Source organism: Podarcis muralis, chromosome 1 (assembly GCF_964188315.1).
Source record: "Podarcis muralis chromosome 1, rPodMur119.hap1.1, whole genome shotgun sequence".
In the NCBI taxonomy this organism is placed as follows: Eukaryota; Metazoa; Chordata; class Lepidosauria; order Squamata; family Lacertidae; genus Podarcis; species Podarcis muralis.
The window spans coordinates 48,239,453-48,255,776 of NC_135655.1; the positions used below are offsets into that span (position 1 = coordinate 48,239,453).

General features: G+C 40.2%; 1 protein-coding gene across 5 annotated transcripts in view; it reads right to left on the minus strand.

The window, feature by feature from the left end:
* The window catches only part of RAD51B (RAD51 paralog B), a 296,131-nt gene extending 280,167 nt beyond the window's left edge, over positions 1-15,964 (minus strand). For 2 of the 5 annotated variants that reach the window (XM_028725434.2, XM_028725428.2), the window contains exons 1-7: positions 15,650-15,959; positions 12,887-13,001; positions 12,572-12,685; positions 11,025-11,141; positions 7,201-7,337; positions 6,183-6,302; positions 4,952-5,135 (exon numbers count right to left, since the gene is read on the minus strand). In XM_028725434.2, coding sequence (XP_028581267.2) covers positions 4,952-5,135; positions 6,183-6,302; positions 7,201-7,337; positions 11,025-11,141; positions 12,572-12,685; positions 12,887-12,976 — 762 coding nt within the window. In that variant the 5' untranslated portion in view covers positions 12,977-13,001; positions 15,650-15,959. The other 3 variants (XM_028725430.2, XM_028725429.2, XM_028725431.2) reach the window with 3 other exon arrangements.
* Between the last annotated feature and the right edge of the window lie 360 nt (positions 15,965-16,324).

Below are 16,324 nucleotides of genomic sequence, written 5' to 3' on the forward strand. Positions count from 1 at the left end.
GTTGTGTTTACTTGATCTTTCAGGAGCTTCTGATCCCCTTGACCATGGTATCCTTATGAAATGACTTAGTGGGATCGGTATGGGAGGCACTGCTTTACAGTGGTTCCAATCCCATCTCAGAGAATTATATTTGGAAAGCTGCCAGAAGGAAATGCAGCCCCCAAGCTTAGAAAGGTTCCTCAGCCCTGCTTTACAGCCAAACAAAAAAATAACAGAGGTAGTATAAAATTAGAATGCAGCAGTAGCATGTATGAGCTAGGAGTGATCAAGTAAATTTTCCAAATATTGTGATTTTTTTTAAAGTTAAGAAGAACCTTTTGTTACCCGCTAGATGTTAGTAATTTAAAAGGGAAACAATCCAGATCTTAAAACATGACTTGGAAGAAGTGGGAGCTGACTTAGGCACACTTACCTGGGACTCCACTGAACTCAACATATAAGATCGCACTGTTATTCCATCTTAAGGTGGCAATCCCAGGAAACAATCACATTCACACACACACATATTGTCTAGCACAGTGGTGTCCAAACTTTTTTCAAAGAGGACCAGATTTGATGAAGTCAAGGGCCAAGGGCCGTGGGGGCCAACCAAGGTGGTTGACCTTTTTTTTTAGGAGGATTGAAATTGTTGATTTTTTAAAAGGATTTTACCCCAAAGTGTTTTTTAGAATTGAAGTTGTTTAGGCCCCCAGATTACTTAAAATAAGATTACAATAAAACATTCATTAGTGGTACAAGCAGATACAATTGTTTTAACATGATGGCACTGACAACATCTGTCCAACAGCTCTAACCATCAAACCATGTGTAAACATAAGCCCCAACCTCTCCTTTAGAGACCATGGCCTGTCCTACTTCATTACTTTAAATTGCAATCCAGTATTACTGTATTACCTCCCTTTCTACACCTTTCTGTGGCACTGAAACAGGAAATATTGCACCAGCTTTTTCATTTCTTTTCCTCAACAGCATTATTTTTTATGAGCATGACTCTTCCAAACGGAACATTGTGTCAAGACCATAAAACTGCAAAAATGCGCATTCTTGAAACACCCGGCTTGAAAGCAGACAGATGTCAGCAAAACTGAAACTAGTTATAAATTCATTTAAACCGTTACAGTTTTCAAAGTAAATGTTGTGTTGCAAGATAATAATTTTAACCGCTATAAATAAAAGAGAATTTTTACACAATGAAATACTGTTATTCAGATAGGCTGGAGGACATTTCACCCTGCTACAAGGGTGAAGGGAGGGATAAAAGTCACTTCCTGAAGAAGAGGGCAGGAGCTAATCGAACTCTACATGGCAATTTACTACAATTTACCAGTGAACTATTTTTTCTCTCATGGGGAGACCAAAAGCCTGTTTGTAAGTAGCAAGACAAACAGACCTGAACCGATATGTTCTTTTTATTTTCTGAAGTCTGCTTTATTCCCATGGTCCTCTTCTTCCTTAGTTACTCTTAATCAACTTTATATAATTTGGCTGCTGAGGTCTGAGGTTGTGTTGATGCTAGACTCTAAGGGTTAGTGTAATCTCCCACAGGCTTAGACCCTGGGCACATACTTCTTGTGTGAATAAGCAGAGTCTGACAGGAAAGCAAGCAAGCTGCTCTGATCGCTAGGGTGGGATAGACAGCTGGATACCAGCTCTGTTTCCCTGTGAAGAGGAGAGGGATTTGGCCAAGAAGCACAGAATGCACTGTCTCCAGGCCTCTTCATATGTAATTGCCTTGGGCTCCCAGAAACCACCCATGGCTTGAGTTGAGATGATGCCCTAAAAGGGAGGGTGGTGGCAGCATACCAGATAGCTATGGGGCAAGACTGGCCTACCTTAAAAGACAGTTGCACATGGAAGGGTGTAAACAGATTTCCCTAGCCTTCACTTCTGTTAAATCCACTATGAATTTAAATTAATGGTCCCAACTTAGTCATGTTCATTAGTTTCAGTAAGTCTACCCTGGGTAAAGCTTAGTTGAATTAACACCTCATAAAGCAGCAAAAAAACAGCTAGAAAAAGTTTTGTAGATTGCCATAAGACAAACATAAAAAGCAATTCAGAAATTAAAAAAATATTTTAAAGCCCTCCACCAATTTTGTGGAAGTTTAAAAGTAAGTTACGAACGCGGCAAACTTGGAAGTGTTTACTTCGGGGTTTGCCACGCACACACGCGCAGAAGCGATCTGCGCACATGCACAGAAGCGCTTTATTGCGCTTCGCGCACACGCAGTAGCAGCACTCTACTTAAGGACTTTTCGGGGTGCAAACGGCACCTCGAAACGGATTGCATTCATAAGTAGAGGTACCACTGTAATTTAATCCTTTTTTTAAAAAAAAACTTTCTGACTACATTTTCATTCAAATGTTCAAGGCAACATATTTAATCAATCTAAACGGAGTACAGACACCAAACAAAAAATTACTATACATTTCCTCTGCTGTTTTATGAATTTAAACAGTGATTCAAACCTCCTTTTAAACTGGCTGTTTGTAGTATATACAGGGTTAAAGTATCAAAAGGATACATTAATAAAGTAAGCATCAATGCTTAACTTTTCCATTCATTCAGCATCTCTGGAAAACATTAAAAGCTTCAGTCTTCTTAGCATTCTGTCTGTATGTTCTTAAGGAAGGGCAAAGTGCAACATCTCTGGATTGCTTTCTATAGCTCAAATTTACAATGTTAATCAACTGAAATGAAATAACTAAAAGACAGAGGTATTAAGAACTTCCATACACATTATGTAACTTTCCACTTTGCCAAGAATGCATCATATTTGCTCTAAATGCAAACAGAAATGTCGTTAAAGTTACTTTGTCAAAAACCATTTTCCTGGCTCCTTTTTAAACATGTATCATTGAATAAGATGGTCTGGGCCATTACCTTTGCACACAATTTTAAAGGCATGGATTAATGTTTTAGTATTTCAAGACACCTGACAAGTTTTATAGCAGGTTTCAAAAAATAAAATCAACCCCTACCATGTTTCACAGGAACTTTTCTTCCTAAATCTAATGTATGATTGACTGAGGCAAAAGCTACAAGAACCAGAGCAGTCAGAGACAGAAGGGTTCACAGATGGATCACATCTCCCCAACACATTTTTTTCTTAAATTACTCAATACAGTATGCTTCCTACACTTACAGAATGCTTAAAAATTCTATCACACTAGGTTTCCTGGGGATTTTTCTTCTCTAAAATTGTTCTTAAGTAAAAACTTGTCTAAAAGCAAAATATTGCTTTTGACACAGATTTAATTAACTATGCTCAAAAGCTACCTAAGATTTTGTATTGTATATTTGGCCCTGCTCTTCCTCTAAGGAGCTCAGGGCAACTTACAAATATTCCTAATGTGATCCCATTTCCAGACAGTTTACAGGGCCAAACTACTTTCAGCATTAGAATGTCGGGCCATTTTCTGACCCTCTTATACGCACACATGGCGGTGGGGCAGAAGTGCTACTCTTTATATGACAAAGTCTGAAATAAACCATGAGTTGTATTCAGTGAAATCATCCTGTTCATGCAAGAACTTCTGCTTACATAATGGAACTTCCCCTTCCAGTTCTCACCCACCCACCCAAATCTGTTCTGGATACTCCCTAAACGCCCCAGTACAGAGAGCAGGGGGCACTCAGGAAGAGGGGTGGGAGGAGAAGTTCCACTGCACAAGCCCTTGTGTGAACAGGGCAACTTGTTGGATATATCCCCAAGGGAGGAATCCAACATTGTGCTTTTCTAATAATTCTGTCAGTGCAAGCATTTTGGCTTGCCAGACAGAACAATCCCAACTCTTCTCCCCACCACACACTATCCTGGGGATTCTTTCAATCCCCCAGAGTCAATATGGGGGCCAAACAGGGTGGAGGAGGCGGGGGGAAGGCCACACTGCACAAGTGAAAGTCTTTGCACAGGGCTTCCACCGACAGGACTCAGTTGAACCTCACCCCATATCACTTTAACTCAACAAATCAAACACAGTCAAGAATGCTAAGACTGCCAGGAGGTTCCCTACATCTCCCTCAAATACTCTGACACGTGCCTGTCCCCTAGATCAATTTGTCAGATGGAGTGTTATCATTTTCAAGTTGAGTACTTTCCAGTTTCTTCCTATGGTGGTGTTACATTTAAAGTTCAGTTTTCTTTTTCTTCACTGAATAGAATGTTTTGTTCCAAAAATTCACCTTCTGCCCAATTACATTAATTAAGATGATCCATAGAGGCCCCAAACCATGGATAATTGGAACAAGAGAAGGAGAGCTTTTTCTCTTGCCGCATCAGACTTTGTACATCTGATTTATGGAGATCCTTGTTTGCCTTCTGCTGCAGTGTCCAGACTTTCCTGTACAGCCAGTGTTGGGTCTTTAATCAATTAATTGTATTTATTTTTTAATTTTCCCCAAGTAGCCACCCCTACACTGCACAAAAATGTAGTGTATTTATTATGTATTAAAATATTTAGTAAATTTATAATTAGTAAAGTACTAAGCATATCAGCTGAAGGACCAGAAGCACTAAACATATGCCAAATGACTAAAGATGGACACACTATATTTCATTAAAAGCAATGTTCAAATTTCCAACCCCAAAGTATCCAGTAACTCTAGATAAAACGTAAGTCTAATAAAGTGGACATATTGTGAAACATTTTCCATTTTATTATGATGCAATACAACCTCAGTCCACATTTGCCAAGTTCAAAATATCTCCCTGCTTAGTCAATGAAAATTCAACACACACAACAGGGAGACAACAGCAAATGCCTGATGATCCCTGATGATGCTCAGCCAAATGCCTGATGATGAAGCATGCCACAATATCCTCATGATATAAATCCACGCAGAAGAGATGGGCAACCCATCTCTTGTGCCTGCCATCCAAACTACTAACAACTTTGCACTTGAATACATATGCATATGTGCACAAAGTAAAAAGGGAGAGAAACTTACTGGTATTGAAAATTCTTCAGCCAAGTACTTCAGTATTGATGCCTCCCTACTCAGTAAGTTGCTCCTTTGCTGCAGGTTGCCTTGAAGTCTTGTATCAAATTCTTTTCTGACTACAGAAGCAACAGAGTCAATTACTACTAGTTTGGCATTCTTTGAAATAATTTCTTCTTCCAAAGATTCAATCCTGAAAACAAATTGAAGCATTCATTTAGCAATGATACTATACCAGGATTTAGAGTGTGTTAGGTGCCATGAGATATGCAAGTGGCAAAGTTGGTACAGAGACCTGATCTTTTCTTTTAAACTCACTTATTGAATCCTGCATGCCAACAAGGTTGAGAGCTATACCTGTGAACATGGACATATCTTGCAGGGTAATTTCTCATTTACAATTACCAGTGTATTTCCACGATACATGTGTTTTGAACACGTGTGTTGATTTCACACTTTAAAGCATACATTTAAACGTGTTGGGTAAGGCAACATTGCCTATGTGTTTTGGTATACTTCATTAAATAATCCATAAACCATTAATATATCTTAAAATATAAACTAAAAAGAATAAGCAGAAGGAAAACAAATTGATTTGCAATAATATTTGTAATAGCTCTTCTTTCCGAATAATAATCTTATAAAAAGATTGTTCACAGGCAATTGCTTTGCAGGGGTCAAATGTTACAAGTGCAAACATATACTGCTACCAAGATATCAAGAGTTTTCTGTACCTGAATAGTTCTAATAGAACAGAGAAGCCCATTGGTTATAAGCAAGGCTTTCTAAACACTCAATGCAATTTTGCACAGAATCTGCTTTCTATCACAGACTGTGGATTGCTATTTTCCATTTCATATTTCGGTAAGGGTCTAACCCTCTGTGAAAGGGCAGGCACAAGTTTTGCAGGCAGAAGTTTCCAAGTTCAATCCCTGACATCTCTAGTTAAACGAAAACATAGCTACCTACAAATATGCAATCCTAACATATAAAAGCCTCACTTCCTTTGTTTATTGTACACACAGCACACAGAAACACTTAGAACAGTAAAGAACAAGGTACAAAAATAGTTTCCTTTAGAGTCAGCAAGTGTCAATGTGTTTCAGGCAGGAAAAACATAGTAAAATACTGCAATGCTAAGCCTTAAGGCATGTTATCATTCTGTCCAACCATTATATTTTCTATATAGAATGTTTTTTACACATCTAATAAACTGCTGGACTCCAGAAAGAAGTCCTACCTTTTCAACACACTGTGACAGGTGAATTCCCGATAAAGATGAATTCTGTTGGCAATTAAAACCAGCTTTTCTTCTGTGGCAAAATAATCAGGAAAACGGTGCCGTGCCATCTCAAGAAGCCTGTTAGGAACCCAAAAGACATGCCACTGACATTAATAATAACAATAATTTTATCATTTATTTATACCCCGCCCATCTGGCACAGAGGATGTGCATCTGAATTCAAGAATGTTTTGCAAACTTTGAAGTTCATTCTCAGAATTTCTGAAAATGAAAACACACATACGCAACAAACTAAGTCTCTTAAAAGGTGTGTAGAATTTGCAATCCAGCTTCATTACACTATTTGAGGTTATGACACTGATTTTCAATGGAGGCAAATTTTCTACTTCGTTGCATTCCATAAATGCTCTCTGAATAAAGAGAGCTCGAATTAACTGATTTTGTAACAAAGTCCAAAGTCAACTCCTACAGAGTGTCATGTTAGCTCAAATACATAATAAAAGGAAATGAAAATACAACATGGAAAAGCAGTAAACATATGGCAGTAATGCTTCAAATGAGAACACTTTAGATGCTCCTGAAGGTGTCAAAACAAACTTCAACAGGCCTAAGTTTGCAGCCACGCACTGCACTTCTCAGATTTGCCAACAGGTCTCCCCTTACAGCAATAGCAGAGACAGTCAAGTTCCAGAAGACTTTAAGCATACGAGGCCTCAAAGATCTGGCACCTTATGTGACTTGCCAGAGCAGATACAACAGGGCACCTCAGGCTTACAAGCTGCTATGTCTTTCTTCCACCTTCCAGAGCCATACAGGATCTGGACTCTGTATATGTTTAGATCTTGCAAAGGCTGGATGCGGATGACAGATCTGACAATACGAGGCTTTCAGATTGCACCCTTGCAATATGCATTGACATATGAAAAATGCCATAAAGATCTCTCTCTCTCTCTCTCTCTCTCTCTCTCTCTCTCTCTCTCTCTGTGTGTGTGTGTGTGTGTGTGTGTAAACTTACCTTTCAGCACTGAATGCAGATTCTGTATCAATATATATAACTGCCCCATCCAATCCTCCCAAGCTGGTGGGAAACGTCGCCAGCAAGCTCATCATAATACAAAACTGAGTCTTGCCACAACCTGATGGACCAGTTATCTAATAACAAAAGAACACGTATGAAGCAGCATCATACAGAAAAGACAAAACCTTTGTTGATTTTTATTTTAGCCAACGGCACATTATTCACTTGCAACTCATGTAACTTAGCATTTCACAGTGTATCTCAAACTGATGGCAATGATAAGCTGAACCTTAAAGGTTCAACTTCTAATCCACAAACACACTTTAGTGGAAAAACAAGCAAACCTGTGGCAGGATAACAAAATCATATATTAATTCTGTGAGATATTTTTGTAGCTTTTGAATATTGCTTTTGTGTATATGGGCAATCCTCATTTTGCATGGGGGTTCCACTCCAGACTCCCATACGTGTCAGTATGGTGCATATAAACCCTCTTCACACCTGCCTCACCCCTTTTGTGACATGCACGCTGCTGTACACGTGTATGCAATTGCAAGTCATTCGGACACACCTAAATCAGGAGTATTTATTATTCCATGAAGTAGTATATTTGCTTTATATATCGGGGTGGGGGGGTGGAGTCTAAGAACCGATACACTGGGCACAATCCTGCCAAAGGTAAGCAATCTTATAGAGTAATTCTATACATGGCTGTTCAGAAGTTAAGACCTATTGAATTCAGGTTAAGCACATATAGGATTGCAGCATCCAAGTCACATTGATTCCAATGGGCAAGTTGAGTAAAACTTAACTCTGTCCCACCAAGGTCAGCAGGGCTTAAAAATATTTACCTTTGGCTCACTGTACCCATAAATTTTGAATCTGCTGAGGGAATGAATCCACCAAGCAGTAATATGCTGACTCTTTAGAACAATGTAATTCCCAAACCTGTTGAGAATTCATAGTTCATCTTATTCCAATTTTAATTTGAAATCAGGTGTCCGCCCATGTAATAGAGACCTCACTATGATAACAGCATTCAAATTTTCCTCTTTGGAAAGAGACACTTTTCTTTTTCAGTTAATGGTATGTTATTTGCAGAACATGAGTTGATTGACCGCAAAGAGTTACTTACAATTCAGTTTCCAGTTTAAACCACACTAGTGGTTTGGAAAAAAAGGTCCCGTGCCAACAGAGTTTCCTGGCTCTTAGAAAACAAGCACAAGATCTGGCAGCAGAGGATATCACTTAAACCTTTACTTTACATGGCTCATGTAGCTGAGTTCCAACTTTCCAACCACCATCATTGTTGGATAATGTAAGAAGAAAGACAGGTCAACTTTTTCAGAAAGATTTAGCTTAAAAAGCGTAACCACAAAAAGTAGGGAATAAAACACTATTCCTTTGAGGTAAAAGTGCAGGCTATGCATTAGCTGTCGTCCCAAGTTTAACATAAACAGTCCGAGAAGAAAATAAGCTAAACTGAAGCTACATTTGATCAAGATGGAGTATTGCACTTTAGGGGGGGCTCATCTGCAATCTCAGCTTCATAACGATGTAGTACATAGCAGTGACATGCCGCAAATACTACCATATGCATCCTTCTTTAATTTATTATTTAATGCATTTATATCCCACCATTTTCTCCAAAGATGGCATCCATGGTTCTTCCCGTCCTCATTTAATCCTCACAAAAGTCCTGTGAGGTAGGTTAGGCTGAGGGACAGTGACCAGCCAAAAGTCAGCCAGTGAGCTTCATGGTAAAGCGAAAACTCTGGTCTCCTAGGGCTTAGTATGACACTCTAACCACTATACTACATCGGCTTTCAAATTGTTGCTGTGCATGATTATCACACAAGCATCCACATAAAAAAGCTAAATTACACAATGGGAACGCTGTCTGGAGTTTGATGCAAGATAAATACAAGCATAACTTTTATGTTTTGTTCACAAAGCAATTCTTCAAATAGTTTCTGCATTCTGACATCCCCCCATGTATTCTTCAAGATGATTATTCTAAAACATGGGAAACATTTGGCAGTGTTAGCTCGTCTTCACTGAATTCTCCAGGGTGACCAAAAATGCTAATGTATATTACAAAAGAACATCTCTTCTATCCATTATTGTGTGAAATATCTCACAAATGGCCATGTCAAAATTCTGAACTAGAAAAGTAAGTACATTTTTATCAGGTTGATGAGTTCAAAAGAGCTGCTTCCTGTCAGGTGAACAGGAAAGCTTTGCAAAAGAGACTTAACCTGTGGAGTTATTTTAATACTCTCTTGTTAACTATCTAAAGATGAAGAACAGTGTAGGACTGGAATGAGAGGGGCTCTTCATTTGCTACATTTTTCATGTAGGAAAAGGTAGGAAAATCCCATGTCTCTACTGACAATTATCACTACACACAGTGAAACAGACAACTGAGTGAGCACTGAGACAATCTATAGGATGCTTTTGCACTTTCCCCTGCAATTTATTTTAGAAACTTTATAATGGTACTTTTCACTAAAAGATTCTTAATGCAAGGATTAGTAGTTCAGATGAGTTTGAGGCTTAAATTTTGAAGTTGGTTTTGTTTTGCTTTTTTTTACAATCAAGCAGTATATACATTCTAGGAAATAAATACATGAATTTGGGTGGGGGGTGGGAAACACCCTTCTCCGCGGGCAAACCTGGGCTATGAAACTCCAACTTGCCCTCTCTTCGTCAACCTTTGGCCACCTGCTAAGAAGTTCCTTTTTCAGCATTTGACCTACCAAGCTGAACATTTTTTACTGATCTGCTGATCATGTTTGCTTTATCTGCTGTGCCCTGTCTCCCAAGAAGAGCTCACAGCCACTTTGCTTCTCCCCAGTATTTTTTACTCCTGTATTGCACTAAGTTAAGCTAAGGTTTGGCTTAGAATGTCATCTAAACCCAAGCTCAAGGTTATGTTGTCTCCTTACGTTCTTGGCTAAACTTTGTGGCTAGTGAGGAGAGAGCTTAACTACAAGCGCAGATTCAGATGATAAACTAAAATCTGGCTCAAGTCAGTGCAGTGCTGGAGTAAAAAAGACCAGGGAGGAACAAAGTGCCTACAAGCTACTCTCAGGGAGCCTAAACATTCACATAACCCCTGTAGAAAACAGAGAAACACTGGTTACATTCAGATACACCACAAAACCATGGTTAAGCCAATTAGTTTGTATATGAAATGTGTGCTGATGCACACAACATAGCTGTTCACACTTTGCTCCTTTCCTCCAGCCGGAAAACAGACCACAGAGTGGCTAGCTTCATATTATGTCTGAACCAGCTTCTGTGGTTTGTTTATCTCAAACAAGCCACCACTGGGAAGCCAGGAACAAACCTTGGCTTCAGACAGTGGCATGCTTGAAGCTAAGCAAACCACAAGGTCTAGTGCATTCATAACACTAAGCAAGTGCTTCATGGCTTGTTTTCCTGCTGGAGAAACTGAGAAGCAAACTGTGTAGACTAGAACACAGATCATGGCACAGACTAATTTGTTCATACATGGTTTATGATTTTGTGTTGCAACCAAGCATTGCAACTGCCCATAACCTGCTCATAAGAGTACTGATGTGTGCAAGAGAGAGAACACATCTGTATCTTTTGGTTCATTACTATTAACAAGAAAGTTTACAGTGCACATTATTTTTAGTGATCAATTGGAATTATACAGAACCAGTTATTAATGTACAAAAAGATTCAGTTTGTCACATTTTAAACTTATTAATGAATAGTCACCCCTTTTATGTAAAACATAAAACAACTCTTCTATTACAGAAAAAGAAGCGGCATGATTGGCCAGCTTTTACCTCTGTAAGAGAGCCACAGGCAATCCCACCATGCAATATTTTATCCAGATCTCCCAGTGTTGTGGGCAAGAATGCTGATGAAGGGTTGGTGGTTCTTTTCATTTTCATTTCATAAACCTACAATAACCAAAATCAATTAGAAAAAGATGTTGCGATCAACTGGTAAGAAAAATGTCTGGTATTTGTTTGCTCCCAAGTAGAATTTCTTAGTGCTTGGCAAAAAAAAATGCCATGTACTTTCTCATCCTTTAATGAGATTTTCCCCAATCTTCCGACCAAACCAAACACCACAAAACAATATTAAAGACTGTTGTGTCTATCAACATTTTTATGCTACAGCCTTCAATTTATATCTTGTATCATCGTGCCAAGCTTTAAAATATTTTCCCCTCTTTGGGACAATATGCATCATTTAATTTGCAAAGTACCACTTCAGAGAAAATATTATCCTTGTGGTTAAGTACAGCTGGAAAACATACACACAGTAAAAACCACAAACCAAGACAAAACTAACTGGTTCCAAAAAGTCTGGGTTCATTACAAGGTTTACTGCACAAATCTAAACCTGTCTGCTTGGAATTAAGTCCAAATGAACTCAATGGGGCTTACTCACAGGTAAGTGTGTATATAACATTCCCAGCTTATTGAGATTTTTGTACAGAGTTGTGAAGCTTTTATATATATATTTTAAAAATCTAATAAAGTGTTTAACATGAACAACAGGTACAAAGCAAGCAGGTTCTTTTCCAAAAACCCTTTGCTTTGATGCAGCATATTGGAATTGCTTGAAAAGGTTATATTTGAAAAAGGAAGGCTTTGTGCTTCTGATTATGATTAAAAAATAAAATGTTTTCAAGACTTATGCAAACTATTACAAACCTAAATGCAACCTAAATCTCAAAGTATTGATACCCTAACAGATTTTGGTAGAAGGCAAATGTTTGTTAGGAGATTTGTACACATAGCTAATTGTACTATAGACAAAAAAGACTAAAACATTACAGCTGGATAACACAGAAAGCTATGTGACGTTGCTTGGATGTCCTGTAAAAAGTAACTGAACAAAGGATGGTAACGCCAGAGAAAATGAATAGTGCAGGGGCAACTAAGTCCCTCTTCCAAAACACATGAAGCAGTTTATCTGTTTGACATACAAGAGAATAATGTATTGTGCCATTTCTCTGCCATATACTAAGAAAGCATTTGCTAGTACAAATATTCCAAGAACAAGGCTCACTTCATATGTTACTTCCTTCCTGTGAGCCTTTCTATAAGGAGAAAACCTTTTTAAAGCTAAGCACATTTATTGTTAATACCTGAAGTATAGTGTTCCCTACAAGTAGAAAGATGTGACAGGAGACACACATAGCAATAACAATTAGAGTCATTCCTATCCTGGGATCATATAATTGTAGAGTTGGAAGGAACCATGAGGGTCAGCTAGTTCAACCCCTGCAATATTTTGCCCAGTATGGGGCTTGAACCCACAACCCTGAGATTAAGAGTCTCATGCCTACCCACCAAGCTATCAGCAAATGGATACTTACAGTTTGCATTCTGGGAGCACAGGCTTGGCTGACTGTGCGAAGAAGCTTCTGTACATTCCAGTAACTCTGTCCAGTCACTTTCATTAACTCCAGTAGAGAAAGACATAAAAAATCCTGAAACATTACCAAACAAAAATCTGGGAGAATTAAGAGTGGAAATGACTAAAATAACTTCGCATATTTAAAAGCAATTTCTAAAACATTTATTTTCTTCTGCAATTAAGATGACAAGAGTTCAAAGATTGGTGTTAATCATGCCATGTATCCTTTAACGTAACATCAGAAGACTTTATGCCTCTATTAAATTTGTCTCACCTGACAAGTAGTGATCTGATGTCGACTGAGTCTCTTACAAAGCTCCTGCGGCAACCCTGCTCTTCTCAGTTTCTTACTTGCCATGTTCATATATTTCGTGACAAGAGACACAATCCTAGGTCATAATAAATGCAAGATTACTTGAAACACTATGTTCAAGAACAATGTGTTCACATCCTCCCTTAAGAGTTTTGCCTTCATTCTACTGAATTTATTACATCTCTTATTCAATATAATGCTGAATATGAGCACATCCGTCTCACTTAATCTGTTGTTTTTCATAAATAGTAATAAATCCAGTTCTGGCCCCTTCCTAGCATCAGTTGCAATGCAACCAAAAGATGCCCAGAGACCTTTGCGGCCCTTTACTTTTCCTCAGCTTACACAAATGGCACTGGAATGACACTCAAAACAAAGCAGTCACGAGTATCTCTTTCTGGCCAGCAAGTTCAACCAGGAGCTTTCTCCCAACTTGTACTCAGTGTAGGGTCCTTGTGTTTTTAAAGTTTCATGCTTAGAAACAGGGCTTGAAACCAGAATAGGATAGTCCATTGAGGTGAAAGAAACACCACTCACCAACCTCACTCTTCCCTCAACCAGCTCCCACCTGCCTGACGTCTTACATACAATCAGCTCAGTTGCGGTACCCTTGGTTTTGCCATTCTAAAATTCAGCAGGACAAGGACATAACCAGTATTTGTTGGCTCTGTCTGTCTCTGGCTTTGGCTTCACATACTGTTGACCTCCCTGCCTTCCAGCCTAGCAATCCCTCCCCCCTTTTTACAAGCAATTTATTGGTACCAGCCTAGCAATCCCAATGGGCACCAGTCCCCACTGGCTGAGAGGGATGGTCAGGTCTTCTTGCAGACAGTGTCCTGAGGTGATTCAAAGGCAGGCTGATGTTCCTGGGAAGCAGAACTGTGATTCTGATTAACACGTATCTCAACTCATGGATTGAATCTACTTTAGGTTCACATGAATTTATTTACTTGGAAGCACAGCCCATAGCTTTCAAATAATACTTTGGTCACAGCTATTCTTAAAATAATTTCAGCTGTATTGTATTTATCTCAGCCTCCCCAAAATGTCAAATTTTTGTAAAAGAGATATGCTAGGAATCAAGGCTATATGAAAGCCATTCCCTTTAATACTAGATGCCCAAGGATGGCTGTGGTCACTCAAATGAGAGAATGGTGTTGTGCACCCAAGTCTAGTACTTATAATACAAATATAAATCCTAGGCTTATGTGCACAGTATCATTCCCTCACTGCTAGTGATAATTGTCAGTGTTTTCATTCTATCATATTACACTAGTTGGTTGTGTTTTTAAAAGGTCATGGTTTTATCACAGGTGTCTGCACAACATCTTGAGGGATCAGTTGTTTATTTCATATGAATGGGCGTAGCCAAGTGGGACAGAAAAGGTCAGCTGCCCCCGTCAAGTAAAACAAAAGGACTACTAAACTAACTGGCCAATCACTTCGGTCCTGCCCCCCCCCTAACAAAAATCCTGGCCACACCCATGTTCATATGATGTCTTTTTTAAAAAATGCAAAACCAACTCTGTATCCTGCATTTCTCACTTCAGTTCATTTTATTCCATCCAGGGTTGCACATTAGGTTTCACCCTTCATTTCTCTCTCCACCCTAATTACTCCACATTTAAAAAGGTAAAGGTAAAGGTACCCCTGCCCATACGGGCCAGTCTTGACAGACTCTAGGGTTGTGCGCCCATCTCACTCAAGAGGCCGGGGGCCAGCGCTGTCCGGAGACACTTCCAGGTCACGTGGCCAGCGTGACATCGCTGCTCTGGCAGACCAGAGCCGCACACGGAAACGCCGTTTACCAAGCAGACAGGTTTAGATTTGTGCAGTAAACCTTGTAATGAACCCAGACTTTTTGGAACCAGATAGTAAGGGGCAAGTGTTCAGTCTCTAAAAGTTTATTTAGAATGATATAACTTTTAATGTCACAAAATACCAAAGGGGGAGGAAACTGTTCAGCGCCAGTGATGCCACATAAGCGCAAGTTGAAATATGTACAGACATGCCATCTGCCAGAACTACACAGGTTACTACAATTACCACACCAGCTGGCAGGAAAAGATTCCTTGTGAGAAAATATTGTGTTTTGACCTAGGAAAACATAACGCCCCATAAGAATTAACAGTCGGTAAAGTCTTGGTACGTTGCTAAATGAGGAGAGAAGCAGCCTTGCCACAAGATAGCCCTGCCCGTTCCTTCTGGAGGAGGAGAACACGCTCTAGCGAACAATCGTAGGCACACTTCGAGGTCTCACTGCGCGCAGCGGGATTTACTTCCGAAGCGACATATATAGGATTGCGCTGGAACCCCTATAGGGCTGTAGGGTGGAGTCCACGTTCTGGGAAAGCTCCAGCTTGGCGGCCCAGGCACTGCTGAGAGAAGCGACGGCGGCCGCAGGCGAAAGCAGCAGCCAGGCCCTCCAAAAGCACGAGCTCCCAACGGTACGCTGCGCGCACCATCTATTTCCCTTCCACGCTCCCAGCATATAGCGTGCACAACACATATCCAGGACAGGGCGGCGGCAGCAGGAACTACCTTCGACCCCCGCACACACAACATGCACACAACCGCCACATACACATACACACACACACACACACACACCCCTAGGAAGAAGTGGCAGCCAAGAGACTTCTTGACTCGGCCTGCTAAGGAGAAACGCGGCGGGGAAACCGAACCCGTCGCCGCCACCGCCCACCGCGCGCCCCGAATCCTAACCTGGAAACTTTTCAAAGTCTCCCACTTCTCCACAGGAGGAGGAGGAAACATCCGCCCAAGAGCACCTAGAGCCCTGATTGGTCTCCGGCTGAGGCGCTTCATCCAGTAATTTCTGGCAACGGGGCCTACGCCAACGAAAGGCCTTCTGGGAGCTGTAGTTCTGTCTTTTTGCTCGCGAGTTGAGCAAAACGGGTTCGTCCAAGGGGGGTGATGTTTTAAAACTAATAAAATATGAATGGGTCGCTGCTTCTCTTGTGTTCGGGACACCCCGTTGTTGCTCGCCGTGGCCAAGAGGGTTAGATCTGATTGTGGGAAGCAAAGTTTCCCTCTTCACACTGTGCCGTGTACGGATGAAGCTATGAATTACTGCCGCGGGGCCGGGGCATTTCCCTGTTTCCCAGAGGCCACGTTTAGCCATTTTTTAATATGAAAGTTAGAAGGGCAGCTGAAGAGATCGTGATAAAATGAACTTGAAAACTCAAACAAATATAGAATTAATGGAAGAGGGGGTTCACATCACGAATGGAAGAGCTTGGCTGAAGAAGAGAAATCCCCAAGAGGACAAGGGGAGACTGGAAAAGAAATGAACAGCCCATAAAAGAGCCTTGTCAGATATGGAGAGAAGCAGCAGTGCTGCAAAACGCAGCAATAAGTGGAAGAACAAGGAAAAGGTGG